This window comes from Saccostrea cucullata, unplaced genomic scaffold, assembly GCF_032062105.1.
Source record: "Saccostrea cucullata isolate Sc308-1 unplaced genomic scaffold, CSIRO_AGI_Scuc_v1 ctg1265, whole genome shotgun sequence".
Taxonomy (NCBI): Eukaryota; Metazoa; Mollusca; class Bivalvia; order Ostreida; family Ostreidae; genus Saccostrea; species Saccostrea cuccullata.
The window spans coordinates 11880-35434 of record NW_026920524.1 but is presented as its reverse complement, the minus strand read 5'-3'; the positions used below and the strand labels follow the sequence as shown (position 1 = coordinate 35434).

Sequence of the window (23555 nt, the reverse complement as noted above, 5' to 3'; positions counted from 1 at the left end):
TTGTTTACCGTGATCATAAAACTAACGTTCACTTTGAAGTGGTCGACTTGGATCAAGAGAATATCATTAGTGGTGATACTGCAGTTACTCTTGGGTTGATATACAAAACCGACCCCCATCTGCAGACTCCGATATCAGCTGTGACTACAGAAAGTGCACAAAGTGAACTATCCAGAGACTATCCAGAACTCGTAGAAACTACAGGAACACTACCCGGAGAATACCATCTCAGTATAGATGAATCTGTACCTGCAGTTATTCATCCCGTAAGGAAACTCCCAGCAGCAATAAAGCCCAGGGCAGTTGACAAGCTGAGAGAGATGGAAGCTAATGGATACATCACGAGAGTGGACAGGCCAACAGAGTGGGTCAGCTCAATGGTAGTGAGTGTAAAGGGAGAAAAGATACGCATCTGCATAGATCCAAGGGATTTAAATAGCGCCATAAAACGTGAGCATCACCTTATGAAAACTATTGACGATGTCATATCAGACATACCGAAAGCCAAGATTTTCTCAGTATTGGATGCTAAATCTGGATTTTTGCAGATTCAGCTCGATGAGAAGTCATCGTACCTGACAACATTTAACACACCGATAGGAAGATATCGTTGGCTCCGACTACTTTTCGGCATAAAATCAGCACCAGAAATCTATCAGAAGATCATGGACAACATGATATCCGGAATCAAAGGTGCGTCTGCAATCATAGATGACATCCTCATCGCAGGTGAAACACTCGAAGAACATGATGCCATACTTAGAAAAGTTGTGGAACGGGCAACAGACTACAATCTGAAATTGAACTTTGAAAAATGCAAAATTAGTAAGTCTAGTGTGCCATACATGGGCCATATAGTGTCGGACCAGGGACTCAGACCAGACCCAGACAAAATCAAGGCTACACTTAACATGCCAGCTCCACATGACAAGGAAGGTGTCCGCAGGTTCCTTGGACTCATACAGTACTTGTCGAAATTCATTCCAAACTTGAGTGATTTGGACGCTCCACTAAGAATCCTTCTCAAGTCTGATGTGGAATTTCAATGGAATCATGAACAGGATGAAAGTTTCCAGAAACTTAAGGGCGTGTGTACCGAGCCACCAGTATTAGCTCTATTTGACGTGAATAAACCGGTCGAGATCGAGTGCGATTCAAGTAAAGATGGTCTTGGAGCAGTCTTGATACAGGAAGGCCGTGCAGTAGCTTATGGTTCTTACAGAAACAGAGAAACGGTATGCACAAATTGAGAAGGAAATGCAAGCTATAGTGTACAGTTGTCAGAAATTTCACAACTACATTTTTAGCAAGGAGGTCACAGTGTACAGTGGTCATAAGCCGTTAGAGACTTTGTTCAACAAACCCTTACTGTCAGCTCCTATGAGGATTCAAAAGATGATGATAAAACTACAGTGGTACGACATCAATGTCAAATACAGGAACGGAACTATGATGTACATTTCAGACACGCTATCACGGGCCTACCTAGAGGAAAGCGGTGCAGAGGACACATAGAAAGCGGACATGATCTGTATGTTATCCATAACACCCGAGAAATACTCCGAAATCCAGAGATCAACCAGAAGTGAACTTGAAACTCTCATGAGCACCATTCAAACAGGATGGCCTGACACAAAGAACGAATCTCCCTTTGAGGTCAGACAGTACTTCGACTCGAGGGATCAGTTATCCGTTCTTGACAGCATTGTGTACAAGGGAAGTCTAATAGTCATCCCACCCAGCTTGCGGAAAGAGATGCTTAACCTTATACACAAGTCTTACCTTGGGATAGTCAAGTCAAAGAGTCGCGCCAGAGAGGTCATGTATTGGCCAGCCATGAATGCTGGCATAGAACAGGCCATAAGCAACTGTCCATCTTGTGGGGAGTATCAGAAACAGCAAAACAGAGAGCCTCTAATGCCAACACCAACTCCAGATCTACCATACACACATGTTGGAACTGATGTATTTGAATTCAGAGGCAAGAAATATCTGATTCTGGTGGACTACTACTCAAAATACATTGATGCCGTAGAACTCAGATCAGAGACAACTACAGCCATAATAGAAGCCTTGAAAACAGTTTTCGCATGCCATGGACTTCCAGGAAAACTCAGGTCTGACAATGGACCACAATTCAGCTCAGCTACCTTCAAAACCTTTTGCGCAGAGCTTGGAATTGAACACGAAAGAAGCAGCCCTCATTTTCAAAGCTCAAATGGCGAGGCTGAGAGAGCAGTACAAACTATAAAGAACCTATGGACAAAATGTGACGACAAGCAACTTGCTCTGCTAGATTACAGAACAACTCCACTAGAAAACATTAATCTGTCACCAGCTCAACTGTTAATGGACGCAGACCTAGGAACACGCTTCCAGCATCACAAGATCTTTTTAAACCAGCAACACACGACCTAAGAAAAGTACAGCAACACCTTAATGTCCAGAAAGTCAAGCAGAAATTTTACTATGACAGGAGAAGAAATGTGAAGGAGTTATCACCCCTAAACAATGGAAAAACAGTCAGAATGGAAACGCCTGGTTCAAAGTCCTTATTCCCAGGAATTGTCGCAGAGAAAACGGACAAACCAAGATCTTATGTAGTGAAAAGCAAAGGAAGACTTTATCGCAGAAATCGGGTTCACCTCCACAAATCAAGCGAACACCCTCAGGACGAACCGGTCGAGCAGGACATTCCCATGGAAGACAGCAGTCCCAGTGAGCCTACCATAGAAAATGCTGCTACACCTCAAGTCAGCGACAAACCCGCCAATCACAAAAACGCACTCCAAACCAGATCGGGACGACTCGTTAAACCTCCTGAGAAACTCAACTTGTGAAGTGCTTGTAAATAATTCTGTTACTAACTTTTGATTTAAGTTGCATCTAGTCAGCAGTTTGCACTGTGCTGAGGGGCATAATAAACCCCGTGCAGCTGCCAGAACAAAAGTTCTGCTATGTTTGTTAGTGTTCTTATTTGATTTGTTTATATTGAGTGTTTGAAACAAAATCAAAACTTTTGCCATGAACTATTGAACGCCTTACACATTTAAAACAGTATCTGTATGTTAAATGAAAAAAAAAATCTGTCTTTAATTTTAGTGAGGGGATGTAATGTACTTTAGTATGTTTATGTACGACTTATCTATAATGGAAGTTGGGGTTGTCTGCCCTTGCTATCTCTGTAAAATTTACCCGCCATGTCAGATGTCTGAATGCTCCACTGTACTGTCAGTGTTTAATAAAGTATTCTGTTTCATACACCAAACCGGTGTCCGTTGATATTATATTACAGATTGGTCTCTGATGTAGTAATATAGAGCCATGTCATGTTTTAAATTCCATCTTCCCACTGTCACAAAGTGCTGAAATAAAATGATTTTGATTTAAATGTATATTCATTTTTTTATAATATGTAACAAAACGTTTTACAGAAATTAAAATTCTATACAATTGGAAATTTTATCAAGACGTAAATTGAGCGATGTCCTTAAAATTGTGTATTTTCTATTTAGCAAGAAGTAATTGTATCGATTTTTAAAACCTCTTAACTTTATAAAATTTGCATATAATTTTAATTAACACAATTATTTCAACTGAAATACATTTAATTTTCAATGATATTCAATTTTAGCAATCTCAAAACCCTAGCTGATAATGCCTCGCTAAAAATTCTGCCTATATGGTATTAAAACTACCAATTAAATAAGTATCTTAAATGTAAATCTTTTGAAGGTTTTGCTTTGTCAGATTCTTTCCTGATAAGGTTACTTACCTTTAATAATGTCATGACAGGTGAGGCACATGGCTGGACTTCATCCTGGATAAATTCTTGATCAAATCAGTGATGTCCCAAGATTTCCAGATAAGCTGACAAAAACCTGTAATTTAGCAAACTTAAATTCAGTAACATGTCATTTGAATTATTGCACAGTTGTATAAATTACTTATAATTTAGGTGTAATGAGTTATAAATCTGGTAAATATCAATTTATCGTGTATTTGATACAAATCTTTATTGAGAAAATTTAATGAAAAATCTTATCAATAATTTTACAAGAAAATCAGAATAAAAATTGTTCCTTTTATGCCATTTAAAATTTTTGATTTAAAAATATTTGAGTTTTTTTCATATCTAGGGTGCCCATACTAAATCAAACAATAACAAAATGATATGTTTTATGTACTCAGACCGATCCGTTAAAATCGGTCATACCAGTAGCAATGATTTTTTCACCACTTCAATTTTTTCCCCTTATTTTCATAGACGTTTTAAAGATAAGGTATATTTTTTAAAACATGTTTTTCGATCTATACATAAATAGTCTATCTAGCTAGTAATGAAAATATCAACAGATTTCCGAGTCTGTGATTCTTAATATGACAGTTATCAATGTTTTTCAATACTGCAAGGCTAAAAAAAAACTACCTACTAACCTGGATACAAACACATTTAATGATGGCCAATGTTGACAAGTAAATAAGTCATTTTGTAAAAACAAAGATATATGTATATACATATATAATATTATTATACACGTAATCTTTAGACAAGGACCATTTTAATAGTGAGGTGATCATTACGTTGCAAATTTTGAATCCCACTGTGGGACGTAGAGACTGGTCCTTCACATGAGACCATATATTGATATAAACCGAGTTTCTGTGTCACAGTAGGTGCTGGCATGAGAAAGATCCCTTTAATGGCCCTGAGTGCCGAGTATAAGACAAAATTTGCACCTCTCCACCGGGAAATTGGGGTCTCTCCATGTAAGTGAAAAATTCTTGAGAGGGAAGTTAAACAACAATCAATCAATTAATAGTGAAGTGAGAGGACAGTATATAGATGAATCATGGGTAAATGTCTAAGACCTGGGGTGGGTGAGGGTAAAGCATTACTGGTCATCTACGACCTTCTTGTAATTTTTTTGATCTGCAATGTCTTATGAGAATTTATTCTGTTGCATCAATTTCATACCTGTATTTGATTTGCATTTGTAAGGAGTCTGGTCATTCAAAGTCGGTTTAATTTAGTCTCATGTGCTGCTGATCATGACTTTGGATCTTTCAGCAACCGCATCTTTTATCTGTGTTACTGCCTGGTTCTCTTGTACTTCTGATGGTCTAAAGTTAGAAATATGGTCATGTTATTGAAGTGATTTGAATTTTGTTAAATGTTGAATGCAGTGAGATAGCAAAGTATATAAACGTCTTATCTTTGGGAAATAGATCTAAATTGCTGCAAACATTAAAAGCTAAAAAAAAATTGATCCACTGACACACAACAGGTAAAACTTGATATTAAAAAAATTAGGGATGTCAATGAATATTCGAATATTCGAATATTCATTCGATGAGTTGATATTCGAATATAGATTTATGATTCGAATATTCGGATTTTAAGTATACAAGCATCAAAAAGAAAAAAATCTGGCAAAAACTGAAGTTTTATCAGAAATTGAATCAAATTCTTATTGTTGACCAAAAATGAGATTTTATTTAACACAAAATTAAAAGACACACCTCTTGGATTACCTTAAAGGTGTGAAGAGTGTATCTATTAAAATGATAAAAATTATCCATTTGATCATTTAATTAGAGGTATAATAGTATCCAGTACTTCGATTTAATTTGTATTATTAAAAGGACACATTTTTTAAGAAACACACATGGATCCCTTGTTTATGTATACATCATTTAAGATCATTATCAGGAAATTAATTAGCCTCGTAATTGCTTTTAATGTTTCTCCATTAGATAATTGTTCTGTGTGGTATAAATCTGTAGGGGTATCAGTGTACACTTTGGTAAGATGATTAATTAATCTGGAACTTATTATTAAAAGAATCTTTTAAATTTTCGGGGAAATTTTTTTTATTATATTTTGGATGTAAACTCTTCATATATTCTGTAAAATATTTAAAGAATATACATTTAATTATAGTGCATTTACAAAACTCTACATGCAATTTTATTCCAAAATAATGACATAAAACGTATATTGCTTGACAAAAGAGTGAAAATGTATACATATTATAATGAAAGATGTGTTTATTTTATCGAATATTCGAATATATTCGAATACTACTATCGAATATTCGAATATCAATTATTGACAATTTTGACATCACTAAAAAAAATATTTACCGAAACAAAAGTGATGCAGCCACAGTATGATGTTTGTACCCCTCAGACACTGACAAAACTCCTCCTCTATAATCAGCCAATAATAACGTTATCGTCCTCGGATTCAGGAAAAATTTGTCAACAATTTAATTTAAAAGATGATTGGGAAAGTATTCCATTCGGGTATGAAATAAAACACTGCTTTTTCGCTCAAATTAAACACGAAACAGATGATATTCTCTGGCTTGTTTACCTGTACTTTGATCGAAAAATTCCTCGTGGACACTCGCACCAAAGCTTTTATGACACGCAATTCATCCATCGTAAGTCGGAGAACCCTTTTGCCTTGTAAAACTATTTAACTTTTCATCGAAAGAAGCTTTGTATAAACCAGAAACATGCTTAACTCAATACACAGCTCCATGTGTGAGGTACCCAGAAGTGAAAATTATCGTAGAATCTCGCGAGTCAAGTGACGAGACTTACAGACCCTATTGACACTGCCGTATATTTCTTTGCACATAAGAGGGTGATGCGGGGTTCTTAATAAATCGATCTAGTGCAAGGACATACACTCTTTGTATCATAGTAAGCTTTTACAATTCAACTCTAGAACTATTTAGATATCTGATAAGTGCTGCGATCCTGTTGAAATTTTAAAATTAATTTAATTATATTAATATGTCATGCCGTTGACCAGCAAAAAAATACCACATTAATTAGGTCATACAAATTTAATTTTTACAATGAAATTGCAGAATTTAAATAGGATCGCAGCACTTTTCAGAAACGACAATGCGTGTTGAAAATATCTATAAGCTAAACTTGGAATTTTAACTTAGCTACATGTATGCCCTTGCACTAGTGAAATTTATAGGTAGCATCAATACTGCACGTAAATGTGCTAAAATCACGTGACTGTCGCATCACGTGACGAATCTAAACATAAAATCTAATCGTCACGATATGTAGTTATTAATCATAATTATAACTAGGGCTAATTGTAACGGGAACCGTTACAGATGTTCCCCAAACGCTCCCAAACTCCCTTTTGGTGCCATATTCCCTATAAGCCTTATTATATAAGACAACATCTGTGCATTTTTGACTTTAACAACGTTTTCCCAAAAGGATACCAATTATATTCAAATTTTAACATTGCACGCGTACCCATGTGAATGCACGTGCATAATGATCATATAATTTGTCTACACTTTCTATATATTTAAATATACTTTATATTAAAGCATTTAGTCCAAAAGTATTAAAGATCACTCATTCAAGTGTACTTTTAATTTCACTCGTTCCAAATGCACGCACGTGCGTGCACGTGCAAGATGACTATACCTTCTTGTTAGAGGCCCATATATCTATCTATGTTCTAAATCCCATCCTGTTTGGTTGAAAGCCAAGGGAATTATAGCCATTTCAAGTTTCAGCCAATCAGATTGCAGCACACGTGCATCCACGTGATTTCAAGAATTTTTTTCTAAATCATATTGTAGAATATCCTAATGCATGACTATGTTTTAAATTTCAAAGCATTTCATCAAAAATCAAAGGAGATATAGCCATTTAAAGTTTCAGCCAATCAGATTGCAGCACACGTGCATGCGCGTGATTTCTTGAAAATTTTTATATATCATATTGCAGGATGTCCTAATGCATGACTATGTTTTAAATTTCAAAGCATTTCGTCAAAAAAACAAAGGAGATATAGCCATTTAAAGTTTCAGCCAATCAGATTGCAGCGCACGTGCATGCGCGTGATTTCATGAATTTTTTTCCATATCATATTGTAGGATATCCTAATACATGACAATGTTAAAAATTTCAAAGCATTTCGTCGGAAAACAAAAGAGATATTGAGATTTTTGTTTCAGCCAATCAGAGCAACGCGCACGTGCATGCACGTGAGTTTGTGCTAATTTGACAGTGTCATATTATTAACACTATTAATATATCCTTATGTAATGAGTTTCAAAGCATTTCATCAAAAAATGTAAAAGTTATAGCTATATTAAGTATATCAGTCAATTCACTCATTTCACGCGCACGCACGTGCAGGCGTATGCGCGAAAAATGACCTTCGTTCCGCACACCTACACTACACACCTATTAACCCTTAAAAGGTTTTAGCTCAGTTGGGTGAACAGTTTCTGAGAACACTCGCGGAACAAAAAGTACCGGAGAACAAATAAGAAAAAAAATAATAATAATAAGAAACAGAGTAAAAACAATATGTTCCCAAACTCCGTTTGGGGAGCATAATAATTATCCGATATAAATAAAACGCTACAGTGTAAGAATAATCGTCATCCCGATAATGAAATTCAGTTCATTTTTGATTACGCAATATTGTCGATATTTCAATTGCGCACCTTAACTGTACTGCGAATTATATGTACATGTATCGCTTGTATCAGATATTTGTCACTAAACTAGTATTAAAATAGAATTATAAAGCTGAATGTAGGAAATGAGTATAAGGGCATACGCATATTTTTAAAAAAAATTATACACTTTACTCTTAAAGTGCTGGGAGCTAGTAGGTTGTGTTTGGGGAGTTCTGAAAATTTTGCCGAAATGCGTACTAAAGAGCTCTATAAATTTCAACTTCGCTAAATTCTGTAATAAATAAAAATAATTTTAGGCAGACCAGGATCAGCTCCCAGCACTTTTCAAAATATAAACTACAATTATATGAACAATAAATATTCCATATTTCAACTTAAACAAAAAGTCTATGTCCCTTGCACTTTTGATGAAATCACGAATGCGTTTATCGTTGTAGCCTCATTCTTTACGTTCCTTTTCTCCATCCAGCGCCAATGCTTCTAGATCAATTCATATTCTTTATACATTGTAATCAATACATTATTTTGCTTTTACTTTTAATGATTCGGTTAAAAATTTGCGATGTCTTCATATTCGTTTAAGCAAATTAATTGTTAATCCAGTGAATCACGTCCTCTGGATCACGCTTCCTCATGTCAAGACTGGTGACGTCATATTTGACGAAAGACTTACTTCTATCACTCGACAGTATTGTTATTAATCATTAACGACTGTCATGATAATGCGTAAATAACAAATTGATTTATTTATTTTATCGATTATTTATAAAATCTTTTAAAAACTCTGTCCTTCCTTTACATATTTAATTATTTTATTTTTAGTTCATTAAAGCAATTTATTTAATATTTTTACATTATATATTTTAATTCTCCAGGTGGCATGAAACATGTACATTTACGTATTGTTTTTTAGAATTGTTTTTTTTTATATTGAATGTCCATTGATAAATATACATTGCATGGATAAATATACCAGTCAATACGTATACTTAAATGCACAACTTTAAATACGCGATTGTAACCTGGATCTCATACATTTAATCCATTTTGACATAGTGTCTACGTCTTCTTTTTCATATCTGGCCATCGCCTGATGTAATTTTCTACAGAATGCATGTTATTCATAAAATTCCCACACCAGTTTAGAGACCAAAGAACTATATGCGGTATATCGCATATATTTGCCCCCACAAGAGTCAAATTTTTAAAACATCCTTAAATGTGCTGACTTCAATAAATTGTATGAAAAATATAAATTAACAGAAAATATTATAGTGTGAAAGCAGTGTATTCACAATTTTTGTTTTTATGACGTCACAAACTAGTCCGATTTTATATCCTTTTTCAGAAAGAGGACAAAATGGACAATATTTCAACAATTTTAGCTTTAAAATTTATAGAGCGCAAGTTTGTTCAGGAACAATATTAACATATTTTTTTGATATTATCATTCTACATATTATATCAAAATATTGATCCTGAACACACATGCGCTCGGTGACTTTTACTCAAAATATCGAAGAAATATGTACATTTTACTGTAAAATTCATAAAAAACTGAAATTGACGTCACGTTTGTGACGTCATTACGTACATATGGCGTCATCACTTATGAAAATATTCAGTGCTTTGAAGTCAGCAAATATTCCCCTGTTTAAGAACTTAATTAAATATATCTCCATCTAAGTTTGATTTGGGGGGCAAATATTGGTTATTACGGAATAAAGTTCTTTATGACTTTTATTATTAGAGAATAATTTAATTTTATTTGTATTCTCGCCTCCCATTGGTTGATTACCAAAAAGGAACGCATAACATTTTGTATAATCTGGTTTGGTATGGGGACACACCCCCTTGACGACCAGCTTAATCATCATATCCATGCAATCCCCTCATTTCCAGTCCTCGGAATCCATGGAAAATTCCAGATTTAATAAATGTACCTTCAACTTTAATCAATTACTCGTTCTTACCTCATGTAAACAAACATCATGGCTGTTAGATCTATGAATCAGTCATTACCTCCCCTCGCTTCAAATCACTTCCGTTACTACGGTTGTATTATTGCGCGGTAAATTTGAACTTATAAAAAGCAACACAATTTTACATCAAAAGTTGTTTAATTATTTTAAAATTAAATTATAAGGAATGACTTTAATTCTTGGCCATATTATCGAGTATAATCTGGTTTGGGTCAGTTTACGCTTTTTTATAATCCGCTTCGCGGATTATAAAGCGTAAACTGACCCAAACCAGATTATACTCGATAATATGGCCAAGAATTAAAGTCATTCCTTAAAAAAAAGATACATAGTCTATTTTTTACAACAATCTAAAAAAAAAAACCAACAATAACCTTATAAACACCACGTGGACAAACTGGATTTTCATAGGGGAGATGTCTAATAAAGGTAATAGTAGCATTTAAAGTATTGAAGAATATTACAGGTAGTTTATTTCGGATTGACATACGCTACTGCAAAACCACATTTTTTAGTTCTTTTTTTTTTTTAAATTCTTCTCCAAACTGAACATATAAAAAGTAGGGATGGCAATCAATTGCTGAATTGCTAATCGGTTAACCGAAAAACGTTCCGACCGATTAACCGGTTAGTCGTATCAAGGGATGTTGACAATTTCTTTTCATATACACAAGAAGGCTAAAAAGAACTGTAGAAGTTAAATTCTGTTTATTTTGATCGGGGATTTTTTTCTGTACATAAAATTATATTTTATTTTAATTTCCATAGACAATAAAAATAAAGAAAACCATGAATCTTGCTTCAGAAATCAGACGGGGATGATTTTTGGAGTTGTGAAAGAAGTTAATTCTACATTGTCACCATAATCGGAACTCTCGCTTTAATTACAGTTTAAAACGTTCTTTCTAAAAATTTTATTTAACGGTTAACGGCAAAATATAGACATATCATAATTAAAAGTACTTAACGGTGATATTAACAATATCATTAAAAAATCACAGGCCTATTCCGGTAACGGCATAATGTTTTAAGAGTAATAAACACCTTATGAATTGACTAATTACCCCTGCGATCTCAATCTGGAGAGCTATAATTACCTTCAAAAATTCTTAATCATAAGATGTGTAAAAACACTAAATAAACATCTACGCAGTGGTTTCCTTTCTAAAAAAAAGAAGAAGAAGAAGTAGAATAAGGAATTTTAAGGAAACTGTGTATAAATTTTCATAAGATTTTATTTTTTCCGACTAACCGATTGCGGATTTTCTAACCGATTAATTAGCATCGTTCCGACCGATTAATCGATTAACCGGTTAAGAATTTCCATTTCTAATAAAAAGTCTTACAGGAATAAGGTACAAAAGCGGAGTTTGGAAGTATTTAGGAAACATATGTAACGGTCTCCGTTTCGCTAAAACTAGTCATATTTGTATCTCGCTACAGGGGACCTTTTTTTACTATCGCCAAAAATAAAGGTCTTGGTAAGTTTTGAAAAATGTGTAGCTCATTACTCATATGCAGTTTAAAGTTACTTAATATTAATATTTAATGGGTATTCCCAATACTTTTATAACTTTTATTTTCGTGTGATATTACATTAACAATACCAAAATTAACTATTCTCCGCCCCCTTTATGCATTTTTAACAGTGCACCATTCTTGTCGACTACTCAACTAATTGGCCTGATATATCTGACAGGCATTGATGAAAGAAGGGACCAAATGGGGGGGGGGGGGTACATTTTAATCAATAATAAAGTCGTGGAAAATTTGGAAGGGTTTTAAACTATTAAACAAGCATTTATAATATTTACTAGAAATAAATTTTTAGTATTACCGGGGTGCCACTATTCTTACATAGTGTAAGAGGTAATCAATATTACAAAAATGGCATTATCAACGTGTGATTCACCATTATTACGACAACATGATACAACTTGTTTATTGTGTCAGTCCTTACGTGTACTCTTTCTTAGATGTTAACTTCTCCTTCTTCTCCACTATATAGTTGCTTATGAAAATGTCTCGTTCTTTAGAAGATTTCGTGATGATTTTCACGCATTCAGGTATTGATCTAGTAGAAAACTGCTGTGAGGCAAATTCTAGGATATCAGGACATGTTTCTTTGTCTTCCTCATGACAGCGTGTACTAAAACGATGGTAATAAACATTTTGTCTTAAAAGACTAACTCATTAAGTACAGAAATAACAAGAAAAAAATATAGTTTTTTTTTTTTTAAATGGAGTCTTACATATTACCTAGAAACTTCAATACAAGTAAAAAGTAATTTAGCAAAATAAATATTTAAAAAAATTATTTTTTCTCTGTAACTGGGTTATACAATACCGTCCATGAAATTATGGATTTTGAACCTCGAAGACTTTTAATAAAGTACTTAGGTGCTGTTCACATCGGTATTTTTTGACATCATATGACCCACTTAAGTCACGTAGGCTCATATTTAAGGTCAAACAATGAAATGTAAAATTTAACCAAAAATCGCAAGGGCAAGGGAAACAAAAAATAACTGCACAATGTTTAAGGTTGTTCCTATTTATCTATATTTCCTCAAAAGTGATGTTTCGCTTCGTGATCGGGAGGCCCGGGTTCGATTCTCGTTCCCGGCGCCGCGTCAAACCTAAGACGTAAAAATAGGTAGCGACTGTTCCTTCGCCAAGCGCTCGGCATCAGAAATGAAAGTCATGGGTCTTTCGGATATGACCTTAAAAACGTACGTCCCGCTTCTCGGTAGGCGCTGGCACGATAAAGAACCCTCACTGCTCAATGGCCCTGAGTGCCGAGTATAGGTCTAAATTTGAAGCCCTTCACCGGCATACGGTGACGTCTCCATATGAGTGAAAAATTCTCAAGAGGGACGCTAAACAATATACAATCAATCAATCAAAAGTGATGCTCATTCAGTTAGTTTTCCGATATATTTGAGTTATTCAGCTAAAAGAGACAGTAGTGTAAAAAGAAAGATTTTTTCCAAATTTCATCAGGAAATATAAATTACCTAAAGGATTACAAAGAAATGAGCATCAGTTTTTGAAAACTATAAACAATAGAATAAATAATTTAAAATAAAAACCTACTTTTAAGATTGTCACCTTTTCCTTGCACTTTTTGATTAAAAAATTGAAATCTTGGTATATAGAGTCAATCTACTTATAGATTTCAGAGGCATCATTGACCTGGAATGGGCGATAACTTTATTATCCTTGATATAGTTTGGTTACCTCGTAAATTTACATAAATATACATGCGGACTGGACTGGACTCTCTTTTTACTAAATCAAAACTGTTTGCATAAAAATCCTTGATATTTCTTTCTATTTTGTGTATTCGTTCTCTATTCATTATATACATTATGTATGCTCAAAGATGTCTTTAAAACCTTCCGCATTTCCTCAAAGATGTGTATACATGTAGTATAACACACATAAGTCTAAAGTTTGCCGCAATATTTATCATGTAAAATACCGATGATGAATAAAAAAAAAACCCAGAAAATAGTCATTCATCATTAATATCAAATCGGTAGCCTCAATAATTAATTAGATATATGTATCTATACCCCTCTCTCACTACTGCACAAAGCTACACTTGTGTTAAAAAAGTGTTTTTGCCGCATGCATACGGGATTCTACAACGGCTTCAATCAAACATCCTACTGTTAAGGGATTTAAACTAAGTTATAAGTTTAAGGCAGTAATTGGACAGTCTTCGGGGTATACTTCTGTATTTGTTTTCTATAAAGTCTTGAGACAACATTACCCTTCAAAATCATGAAATCGACAATATTTCTGGACCAGAAGTGACGTCATCAAAACACAAAAATGAATAAGGTTCAAGTAATTTAAGTTTCATTTAAATCCATCAAGCCGTTTTCGAGAAATCGTGTAAGAAAATAAGAATAATAAAATATAAGAAGAAAAGTGAAAAAGAAACGCTGAAGACAAAAGACCTTAATAATAAAGTGGGAAAGAAAACTAAAAGTAACAAGAATGCCTTTGGCTGAATACGGAAAATTTTTTGAAGGTTTCAGAGTTAAAACTACATGTTTTAAAACTCAGTTTTGGGATCATAATCATCGGGAAATTTAACAAAACTAAATTTTCCTTACATAGGACTGGTTATGTAATTTTAAGTTCATGGTATTTTAACATGTTGACTTTATATTTCGCTTGCTTAAGCTGTCACTGATGTAATTGAAACTTTAAAAACTTTCAATGTTTTCATAATTTTGAGTACATTGTGCTATAGAGAAAATTTAATTTAATACTCCGAAATAGGTTATTGTAAAAAAAATCTCTATTTTCAAATATTTTGAAAAGTTTCTACACTGTGAGATGTGACAGTCTTAACAATTAAAAAAGAGCTACTGACTGGTCTAACCTGTCCTGAGAGTCCCTATTGCGTGCATAGAGCAGACCTGGTATCGATTCGGTTGATGTGTTCTCTATAGGGCTTGGCCTCTGTTCATCTATAAAATAAAAAAAAGAAATATGATAAAATAATAGAATAAATGTTATAAATATATAAACCAACTAGACTCAGCCTTACACAGAGCAGTCCCAGCGGCCCCAAAGAGCAGTCCCCTCTATCCCAGTAAGCAGTCCCAGCAGTCCAACTGGCCTTGGTTAATTAATTAAATGAGTGGAGCTTAGACAGAAATGAGATTTCCCATAAAAAATGTAACCATAAAAGGCAGTGATGATGCATTTCTTTTCTTGGTAGTATCTTTTGTGACAGTCATTTCTAAACTGTTAAAAAATCATATGTTAGTTCTAACAAAAACAAATCATTTTCTGTAATATATTCTGTGCTTGATATTACACTGTAGTTTCCATATTTATTTACTTATTTAAAAGAAAGATAAACTTGAACTGTTTATTTTCTACAAGTATAAGCTTTTGATAATTGCGTGGACCCTGAGGTCCACATAGTAAATATATAAGCGAGGTTAAACCGGATGCCATGGGCAAACGACAGGCTACGCATGCGCGAGAATGCTGGAGAGTTCGCACCTTAGGTAACTTGCCCGTAGAATAATTCGCCTTATTCGAACTAGAATATGCTATTGATTGGCAAATCGCGCTTTTAAATCCGCATATCGCATTTACATATTCATTGGCGGATCTGAATTTCCCTCTTACATATATACTTTTATATACAAACTAAACTTGGATTCTATCATGTCTATGGTACAAGCATTTTAAAAAAGTAGGAAGAATTTGCAGTATATAGATAACTTAACAACTTGAATGAAAAACGTCATTCAACGACTAGTTCTAACTTTTAAAAGAAAGATAGAACAAGTTTTTACTAGCATTAGTTTTGGGCATCAAGGCTCGCAAAATTATTTACTTATTTCAACAATCCAATACCGTTTGATAGAAGTCTATATAATTATAGCAACGGCTTTTAATGTGTGTGTGTGGAGGGGGGGGGGGGTTCGACAAAAAAAAAATCTGCATGCTACAGACCTGTGATACACGTGAACCATCAGATCTCTATTTCCCCTGATAGATTTTTTCCGCATAAATCCAGAACAGGTGTCAAGTCCCAGTCATTATGGGATACATGTATCAAAATAGCCCGATTTTTGAAACTGACAAAACTAAGGCTCCTAATCGGAAATGCAAATTTTACAAATTTGCTTTGAGACTACAATCAGTCATAAGTAGGCAGATCATTGTGGAAAATATTAACAAACCTCCACGAATATTCACTACATCTAGAAAATTGCTGAAAATTGGATTTCGGTTAGAAAAACATGCATATGGTCCACGTATTGCAGTCCTTTTTTAAAGGACAGCAAGTTGTTTTTTAATAATATTGGAGCTAACCAAAAATAAAGAAAGAAAGATGAAATTATCAAATACAGAAAAAACGGAATTATTGAATAAAGAAAAACGAAATTTTTAAATTTTAGAAAATGAAACCAAAATACGGAATGTATAGATGTGCATGATAAGGGCCTGAACCCTTGAATTATTCCAGCAAGCGCATGTTTTATATAGCATCACCTAGTAACTATTTACACCTTATATTGTTTCGACATTATAAACCTGTGGGGAAAAGGAAAAATTAGAGAAGAAATGAATATCAAATTGAAAAACGTAGAAAAATTATGTGTACACCGCCTAAAATTCCCATTTCTGTAAACAAGTCATAAACAAGTTTACGGGTATTTGTTCTTGTGTCGTACCCCCACATCATTGTTGGAGCCTGTAAGCCTGGACGTACGTGTAGCGAAGATGGCTGTTTCTGCTTACATAAAATTAATGACATTCCAATAAAGCTCGTGAATCGCTAGAAGGTCAAGACATTGCGTATCATATTACTGAATACCCCCGGACTTAACTTACCGTTCTATCTGTGTACTCATAAATCCAAGGTTATGGAAGATATAAAGAGGAAAATGATTTGATTACTTTATGGGATTTACTATGTGCAAGTGTGTGCATTGTTTGTTCACAGATATCAATGACATATAAATAAAGATTGAGAGTTTATCATTTAAAAGATGTTAAATTAAGTACTACAGTAGTCAGTCCAACCAAATTATAAATAGTACAGCTTGAGAGTTTGACATTTATTTGGAAAAAGTGAGATCAAATAAATATACAAAGGAGAGGCCAAGTTAAAAAAATGATGACAAAAGTAGAAGCTCTCCCCAACATCAGAAGTTGAATAAAATATCTTGAGTTGTTAATTTCTTTGATATTTGAAGAGATACCAATGTTAGCAGAGAGAGTAATAAGGCTTTTTCAAGATATGACCATATTGCATTACATGTACTAAGTATATGATGGAATATGTACTGTCCTTATTTTGTTCAAGTAAATAATTATTTACTTTGTTCTTTACTCTGTAAAATTGTAATTTTGAAAATGGGCCCAAAAAAATGCAAAACGCTGAGGTGATCGCAGTAGAGTCTCCTACAGCGCCGGGACAACGTGACAAGATCTCCACTGAAGCTGTATTGTCGCGTAGGGTCTCCTAGAACGCCAGGGGACGGCGATCACTTTTGCCCTGCACACAATACGCGCCGTGTTGTCGCGGTCTGATAACAACGCAGAAGAAACATAATATGATCGCCGTAGCAGCGCGGTGAGATCTCCAACAAAGTAATGGGAGCTCCGTACGAACGCCTGATCGTGACAAGGAGCGCACGGCGGGTGTGACTGGTCGGCAGGGGATGCTCACTTCTCCATGGCACCTGATCCCACCTCTGATGTTTCGGGGGTCGGTGTTTGCTCTGCTCTTATTTTGTATTGTTTTATGGACTTTGAGACTGAATACTATTCATTATCTCCATATCCTTCATAAAACTATGAATAATTTAGCCTTAATTATTAAAGAGAACATGTTTCATTGTTAGGAATATTTTTGGCATGATTAGAAGTCTTTTCATCGTGTAACTTGAATCTTTAAAAAAGGATGTTTTACATTCCTTCTGAATAAATATCAATGAGTATAGAACGCACTGTGAACGTATTGTGAACGCATCCAGCTCGGTGAGAACGCCGTGAACACGAAGTAAAAACTCCTAACGCGCCGTGAAAACTCCGCAGTCAATCGCCGGGATATCTCCGTGGGAACGCTATAGAACGCCGTGAGATCGCCATAGAATCGCGTCCGTCGCCGTAGGAACGCCGTGAGGAGTCACATCTTCATTTTGTGAAAATTTTACAGAAATGTGTGCAATTTCTTGAGATTCCACGGAGATTTTTAAAATTTAACATTGCTGGAATGACTCCATGTGATCGCAGCTTGGTTTGACAGGGCCTTAAATGTTGATACCATAAAATAAATATATTAACTAAAACAAGAGCATTCAAATCGATTTTATGTGTCTAATTTTCTATGTAATTCAATGCTGATAATTACAAATCCGGTAGTTGAAATAAGTTATCCGGCCATGTCAGACTTTAAAATTTATTAAAAATACAACATTGAAGTTTGTTTAATTACAATTAAAGAAAAGTTCATTCATAAATTTTAATTTTGATGTTGCACATTTTTCATTGCCTGGAATCAAAGCATTGAAGATTTTTTTTATAATAACATGTTCACTATTAAACAACTGTTCAATAATAATTATTAACTAGAGCCGAGCTCGTTGCTACGCAGCTAGTAGGTCTTCCGTTGGAGATGTGGACAGGAAATACCGACCTTGTGTCAAGGTCATTGCACTTTCTTATGTGAACAACCTTTCTACTCAGCATGAGTCCCTAATGAATCTCAATTACAAAGTTTTGATTGAACATTTTTTTTCGATGTCAGTGACCTTGATTTGCCAGAAAGACTTTGGATCAAGTTCATACCACAACCTGTAATAAAAAGTAATCTCTACTTTAAGTCAATACTTTAATTCAAAGCGAGAAAAAGAAGATACATTTTCTGTCAGTGACTTTGACTTGACGGATGACAATTTCTAGTTGTTTTAGAACACATTTTTGAGTATGAGCCTTAGTATACTGGAATATGGCAGATTCTATGATTTCCTGTACTTTTTTTTTTCTTTATGAAAGGTGTTTTTTTTCAAGTTTGGGAAATGAAACAAGTCAAAGGCTGAAAGTGCTGACCAATGTTGTTGATATGACAAAACATTAACTTTCTTTTTATTCCCGGAACCCATATACTCCTCATGGCCTGTTGGTATGGACGCTGTCATGAAGAAATTTAATGTAGGAGATTCCTCATTCTGGCTCCTTCCTCTCATAAATCTTTCACTTTTTTGCAAAAATTTTGCTTTTTAGACTCTTCATGAAATTGAAATTACTCCCCCAATAAAAATTTTAATAATAAGACCACTAATATTTAAGAAAATAGCATACAAAACTGGTTTGTGTTCTCGCTATTCTCTGCTCTTTCTGGCCTTTGCTGTTTTTTCAGCTGTATCACATCGTTGAATTTGTTTTGATGGTTTAAAGCAAAATGGATTCAAGTTTTATTATCTGTTTGAATTTCAGACAAAGATGGATAAATTAAATAATTGGCCAGATATTCCTTCACGCTTCGTTTTCACTCATTTTTCATAATATTCGGTGACCTTTGAATTTTAAACTTTTTTCTATCAAATGTTTCTTTAAAACAGTGTGAACTACCTCAAAATTGATGTCTATCAAATTTATACTTTGTGTCTTAAAGTCAATCAAACATACTCAGTGATAATTTGTTGAATTTTTGCAAATGTATGTCCTTGTCGCAAAGGACGGTACCCGTTTTTGATGTCCATTATAAGTATATTTTTATTCATTGAAATGAACCTGCATGTTCATGTGTGTATAAAACAGACATTGACATTGGTTGCGGTAAATTTCACATATTTCAGTTAATATATCTTTGGGATTCTGAACAAGTTTTACAGCAGCTTCAATGGAGCGTTAAATTTCACATATTTCAGTTAATATATCTTTGGGATTCTGAACAAGTTTTACAGCAGCTTCAATGGAGCGTTAAATTTCACTCTAGTTTGTTGATTCTTGACAATTCATTTTAAATGCAGTGTCTCGACTAGCTCTTTTTTTCCAGCTTCTCACAATGGAACTATGTGATGAAAAGTGGTCACATTAACTGTTATCAATTCATTATAGATTCAATTATTAGAGAAAGTCAAGTTTAATGGCATCGGATTTCTATGTTATATGTCATCGAGCTGATGACATTATTTATTCAACGTTCCTCGTATTTTAAAACGACCTCTTCTTATTTTTACTAATCGTATTTCAAACTAATCTCCGCTATATATATTCCGTTTGAAGAGGATGCAGCCCTTCATTTGATATGTGGCGCTGTATTTAGAGCGTCTGCTCTAAAGTTGATCCTAAAGTCGTGGGTTCGAATCCCACTGTGGGACGCGGGGACCAGTTCTGTCGATGTGACCGTATAAACCGAGGTCCAATGTCACTGGCACGAAAAAAATCCATCCCTGCTCAATGTTCCTCAATGCCTATTATAGGAAAATATATCTGCAGCTCTCCACCGGCAAGTGGTGGCGTCTCCATGTGAGTGAAAAATTCTCGAAAGAATGTCAAAACAATATATAATCAACATATTTTGGGTGTCCCACAACAAAACATGGACAATGCCATGCATTATACTGACATATGGAAGTCGTGGAAATCATGAAGTGAGCTTAGTACTCACAGTACCTCTAGTTCAAACCAAGACAACCGTTCACGGTATCTCAGTCGGTAGAGCGCTCGCTCCGTGATCGGGAGGTTGTGAGTTCGTATCTCGGTCGCGACTGACCTAGTCGATAAAATGGGTAGCAACTGTTCCTTCGCCATGCGCTCGGCACTTTGAAGTGAAAGTTGCGGGTCCTTCGGATGAGACCTTAAAAACCGAGGGCCCGTGTCAGGGGCAGGCGTTGGCACGATAAAGATCCCTCACTGCTCAATGGCCCTGACAATCTGATTAAAATGCAGATCTCTACATAGCGCAAAGCGCAGAGAGTCTCTGCGCTTTGCGCTTTGTAGAGATCTGTATTTTAATCAGAGTCTCTGCGCTTTGCGCTATGTAGAGATCTGTATTTTAATCAGATTGTGGCCCTGATTGCCGAGTAAAGGTCAAAATTTGAAGCACTTCACCTGCATATGGTGACGTTTCCATATAAGTGAAAAATTCTCGAGAGGGACGTTAAGGATACACCAAAGGCTTTTTTCAAGATTTTTGTCAATTTTGAGATTTTTGGCTAAGAAAACAATGCTAATCACTGCTTTATAATGCATGAAAAATTCTTGCTGATTATTAAATGGGTTTCTAATTATTTAACAATAATCAAACATAAACACTAACACATGTGAATGTGCCGTTATTAAAGCTTCTGATTTGGTCTGTAACTGCCTGCTTCTGAAAGGAGCAATAAATCACTGTGACCACTTGGGGAATTCTTCACTAGCCACACAGAGGTTATCAGTAATTAATCTACAGGGAATCTAGATTTAGGGAAGGAGATCTAACAGGTCACTAATGACCATGAAATAGGAGGTGGGGCTTAGCTCTTGCCATTTTGCCGGGAAATCTTTCTGATTCAGAATTGAACCTATTTTACTTCATTTAAAGCACCTAAATAAAGAATAGAACCTCCCATTCTTGTGAATATGCATAGGAAATATAGATAAGTGACAGGTATCCAAAGCTGAATCTCCAAGGTGTCATATATTTCTAGCTTTGGCAGACTTTGTTGTGTAATGGGTTTTTGCCCCCTACTGTAAAGTAAGATCAGACAGTTGGTGGTATTATTTCAAAGGATTCAGCTCCCTTATTTATTGACCAATTTCTCTGAAAACTGGCCAGAATGCGTCTCAAATGTGTGTTCACAAAACCGTATCTCAGATTTTTGATATCTTGCTCTGTTCTCGAATTATTGGGGGAAATGTAGAATTGGGCTAATAAATTGGTAAAATTGAAAGACAAATGGACGTAACTTTTGAATAAGAAGATTTATCAAAAATCTGAGATACGGTTTTAAAGTTCAATCTTTAATCTACATTTAGGCAAAATTTTGACTTTGAGAGGTGAAATACAAAAAAGTTGATTTATAAAATATAAATGCACTAATATTTACATTAAAATATTAATAATTTTTTAATAAGATAAAAATGAAAATTTAAATTAGGATCATTAAATAGTAGATTTAACAAGCTTTCAAATGATATATACTTTTAATATGTTATCTTTGTTAATAAAAGAATTACAAGCAAATTAAATTTTGCCCTTTGGAAACCTTTGGTGTATCCTTAAACAATATACAATCAAACATAGAGAGTGCGAGGGTTTGCCATTGGATAAAACCCCTCTTCATGCATAGATACATTAATATTATATGATTCTTCCACCAAGGGATTTACATTCTGAGAGTTTAGTCGTATAAAGTACATCATGACTTGGGTTTTAATAAAAGAAGAAACTAAAAGTCTACCTTGTTCACACAATGTTGAAACATTACATGTTGTGTTGTTGCGTCCTAGATCTGTTTTACAATATCTAGCATGTATTTTTTTATAAACATATTTTTGTTTGTAAAGCGAGTTTATCATATGAGTTGTTATTTCTTATTGCTCGAAGCATCGCCCTGTATCAAGAAAGATAATCATCCATAAGCCAGACTTCACTATTCAAACATAAAAAAGGACGAACCAGGTGCAGAGTGTCAAATAATTTACAAGACAAATTCATAGGTAGTTGTGTAAAGTTGGTGAAAATTTTTCTTAAGGAGAATATTACTTTTAAGCCTTTAATTCTTATACAATTCTAGTATTCCTTTGTGTAAACTTCCTTTACGGTCAATTATTGTTCCAAGAAAATTATATTCTATTACTTCTTCAAGAGGGTTTTATCATAATTAAACACAGGGGTTGGTTTATATATTTTTTGAAAGGTTAAAACTTTTGCTTTTGTAGTATTCACAGATAATTGCCAATTTAAGCAATGTTTCTACTGTTTGTTCATTGTACTCTGTAAACAACTATGTGACTCTGAAAGCAGAACAAGGTCATCTGCAAAACTTAAACTAAATAAAACAATAAAACTGTTTAAATGGAAGAGAGTTGTAAAAGAATGCTCTATCCTATGGGAGGAGGATGTCTCTTAATTAACGGAGTTTTAAGATCCACTAAATAAATTAAGCTCGATTATCAAATTCACTTTAGAAACAAATGATATGTAATGCCTTTTCCCGATGTTCTTGTAACAAAAGATTGATTGTTTGATTAGTTGTATAATGTTTTACACCCCATTCGAGAATTATTAACTCATATAGAGTAGTAGTAGTAGTATCTTTAATGGCGTATACATTACATATATTGCCACATATAACATTACTTTATATATATACATTGGTAAACAGGTGTTACACAGGTGCTATTACAAATATATAGAAAACAGAAAGAAAAAATGTATAACAATGCAGGTGTCTTTTGTATCATTAATGCTGCTGCATGTTAGCATTTTCCCTCTTTTTAAAACATTCAAACACAAATTTCCCAAGTTTTTTAAGTATACTTTCAGAATTGGAATTAAGTAATTCAAAAAATTTTGCCATACTAGGTCTTGCATAATAATATTTTTTAA

At 34.3% G+C, this 23555-nt stretch overlaps 1 protein-coding gene and 1 long non-coding RNA gene across 2 annotated transcripts; one reads left to right on the top strand and one right to left on the bottom strand.

Moving 5' to 3' along the window:
- The first annotated feature begins 1524 nt into the window (after positions 1 to 1524).
- On the top strand, positions 1525 to 2418 carry LOC134250346 (uncharacterized protein K02A2.6-like). The gene has a single exon (XM_062732710.1). It carries the CDS (start codon positions 1525 to 1527, stop codon positions 2416 to 2418), a length of 894 nt encoding a protein of 297 aa, XP_062588694.1.
- An 876-nt stretch (positions 2419 to 3294) lies between these two features.
- Positions 3295 to 5003, bottom strand: LOC134250366 (uncharacterized). The gene is made up of 3 exons (XR_009988499.1): positions 4979 to 5003; positions 3776 to 3881; positions 3295 to 3365 (listed from the first exon to the last, which is right to left on the bottom strand). It is a non-coding gene; the product is annotated as an uncharacterized LOC134250366 (long non-coding RNA).
- Positions 5004 to 23555: the final 18552 nt, after the last annotated feature.